Source organism: Oncorhynchus mykiss, chromosome 9 (assembly GCF_013265735.2).
Source record: "Oncorhynchus mykiss isolate Arlee chromosome 9, USDA_OmykA_1.1, whole genome shotgun sequence".
Classification (NCBI taxonomy): Eukaryota; Metazoa; Chordata; class Actinopteri; order Salmoniformes; family Salmonidae; genus Oncorhynchus; species Oncorhynchus mykiss.
The window spans coordinates 5,034,101-5,036,751 of record NC_048573.1 but is presented as its reverse complement, the minus strand read 5'-3'; the positions used below and the strand labels follow the sequence as shown (position 1 = coordinate 5,036,751).

General features: G+C 41.8%; 1 protein-coding gene across 2 annotated transcripts in view; it reads right to left on the bottom strand.

Annotated features, from left to right (window-relative positions):
* LOC110518232 (serine/threonine-protein kinase 26) overlaps window positions 1-510 on the bottom strand; it is an 18,773-nt gene extending 18,263 nt beyond the window's left edge. Inside the window, exons 1-2 of one of the 2 annotated variants that reach the window (XM_036987148.1) lie at window positions 357-510; window positions 133-237 (exon numbers count right to left, since the gene is read on the bottom strand). In XM_036987148.1, coding sequence (XP_036843043.1) covers window positions 133-159 — 27 coding nt within the window. In that variant the 5' untranslated portion in view covers window positions 160-237; window positions 357-510. The remainder of the gene's footprint in view (window positions 1-132; window positions 238-356) is intronic. The other variant, XM_036987147.1, reaches the window with a different exon arrangement.
* Window positions 511-2,651: the final 2,141 nt, after the last annotated feature.

Below are 2,651 nucleotides of genomic sequence, written 5' to 3'. Positions count from 1 at the left end.
TGTCTACTGCGCTTCTTACTACAAAATCCCTACAACAGTTCACAAATCAACACACACACATAATATATAACACACACATATATAGGGTCAGAGTAAAATCAAACACAAACGGAGAAAAAGGTTTGTTCTTACCTGCATTCCTGGCACCTGCACCTCCATTCTCCCGTGTTCCTACCTCGACTCCACCAACTGTCGTTTCAGTCTCAGTCTTCCTCCTCCTCTCTCCCTTGTAGAGCTCTGAAATCAAACATTAACACGGAACCGAGGTTGAAAACACAAGCAGTAGAATGTCCTTCACAACAGGCGTGTTTGTACGTCGTCACCCATTCATGTCACGTTATACTTTCTTTACTTACCCAACACAGCCCTTCGCGCCCAAAGTAAACTACACAAAAACTAAACGAAAGTTCCACTTGTATTGTCTTACTCGACTATCCACGTGGGGAGGAAAAGGTTTTGACTCGTGAAACCGTGAATCCTGCTCGGTGTTGGTTCCAGACAAGTCAGTGTGGTTGTGAATACCAGCGTTATGACTCGCGGTCAGTTAGGTCACGGCACTGAGGATCCGCATGGTTCTGAACTCTCTGTTGCAGTTATCACTCTAAATAATCATTTCAATGGAGGTATTTTGCACTCAGACTGTAACAACATCACTATTATTATTACCAACATTTATGGGTACTATTTCAAAATTGAAAACGATCCGTTACTTGAATCTTTGGAAAAGCGTATTCTCCGTTGGCTAACCAAGATCCCTAATGCTTTACTTATAGTAGGTCGGGGATTTTAATATTTCTCCGAATCATTTGATTCATAGATGGCCTCCAGGACAGTTCATTTCTATGAATACAAGTTTGAGGCAGTTGATGGAAAGGTTTGATATTCTAGATATTTGGAGAGTAAAGTTTCCTAATGACGAGTCTTTCACTTGTAGTAATAAGAGTCACTCCAAACAATCACCACAGATCTGTGGTTGGTGTCTAAATGTTTTGATAAACAGGCTATTTCTGTTAACATTCTGGTCACTCCTCTTACTGGTCATATAGCTGTTTATACTGACATTACACTGTTTATCTCTGATAATGGCCTTACTGACCATATACAGTGGGGCAAAAAAGTATTTAGTCAGCCACCAATTGTGCAAGTTCTCCCACTTAAAAAGATGAGAGAGGCCTGTAATTTTCATCATAGGTACACTTCAACTATGACAGACAAAATAAGAAAAAAAAATCCAGAAAATCACATTGTAGGATTTTTAATTAATTTATTTGCAAATTATGGTGGAAAATAAGTATTTGGTCAAGAACAAAAGTTTATCTCAATACTTTGTTATATACCCTTTGTTGGCAATGACAGAGGTCATACGTTTTCTGTAAGTCTTCACAAGGTTTTCACACACTGTTGCTGGTATTTTGGCCCATTCCTCCATGCAGATCTCTTCTAGAGCAGCGATGTTTTGGGGCTGTTGCTGGGCAACACGGGCTTTCAACTCCCTCCAAAGATTTTCTATGGGGTTGAGATCTGGAGACTGGCTAGGCCACTCCAGGACCTTGAAATGCTTCTTACGAAGCCACTCCTTCATTGCCCGGGCGGTGTGTTTGGGATCATTGTCATGCTGAAAGACCCAGCCACGTTTCATATTCAATGCCCTTGCTGGTGGAAGGAGGTTTTCACTCAAAATCTCATGATACATGGCCCCATTCATTCTTTCCTTTACATGGATCAGTCGTCCGGGTCCCTTTGCAGAAAAACAGCCCCAAAGCATGATGTTTCCACCCCCATGCTTCACAGTAGGTATGGTGTTCTTTAGATGCAACTCAGCATTCTTTGTCCTCCAAACACGACGAGTTGAGTTTTTACCAAAAAGTTATATTTTGGTTTCATCTGACCATATGACATTCTCCCAATCTTCTTCTGGATCATCCAAATGCTCTCTAGCAAACTTCAGACGGGCCTGGACATGTCCTGGCTTAAGCAGGGGGACACGTCTGGCACTGCAGGATTTGAGTCCGTGGTGGCTTAGTGTGTTACTGATGGTAGGCTTTGTTACTTTGGTCCCAGCTCTCTGCGGGTCATTCACTAGGTCCCCCCGTGTGGTTCTGCGATTTTTGCTCACCGTTCTTGTGATCATTTTGACCCCACGGGGTGAGATCTTGCGTGGAGCCCAGATTGAGGGAGATTATCAGTGGTCTTGTAGGTCTTCCATTTCCTAATAATTGCTCCCACAGTTGATTTCTTCAAACCAAGCTGCTTACCTATTGCAGATTCAGTCTTCCCAGCCTGGTGCAGTTCTACAATTTTGTTTCTGGTGTCCTTTGACAGCTCTTTGGTCTTGGCCATAGTGGAGTTTGGAGTGTGACTGTTTGAGGTTATGGACAGGTGTCTTTTATACTGATAACAAGTTCAAACAGGTGCCATTAATACAGGTAACGAGTGGAGGACAGAGGAGCCTCTTAAAGAAGAAGTTACAGGTCTGTGAGAGCCAGAAATCTTGCTTGTTTGTAGGTGACCAAATACTTATTTCCACCATAATTTGCAAATAAATTCATAAAAAATCCTACAATGTGATTTTCTGGATTTTTTTTCTCATTTTGTCTGTCATAGTTGAAGTGTACCTATGATGAAAATTACAACCCTCTCTCATCTTTTTA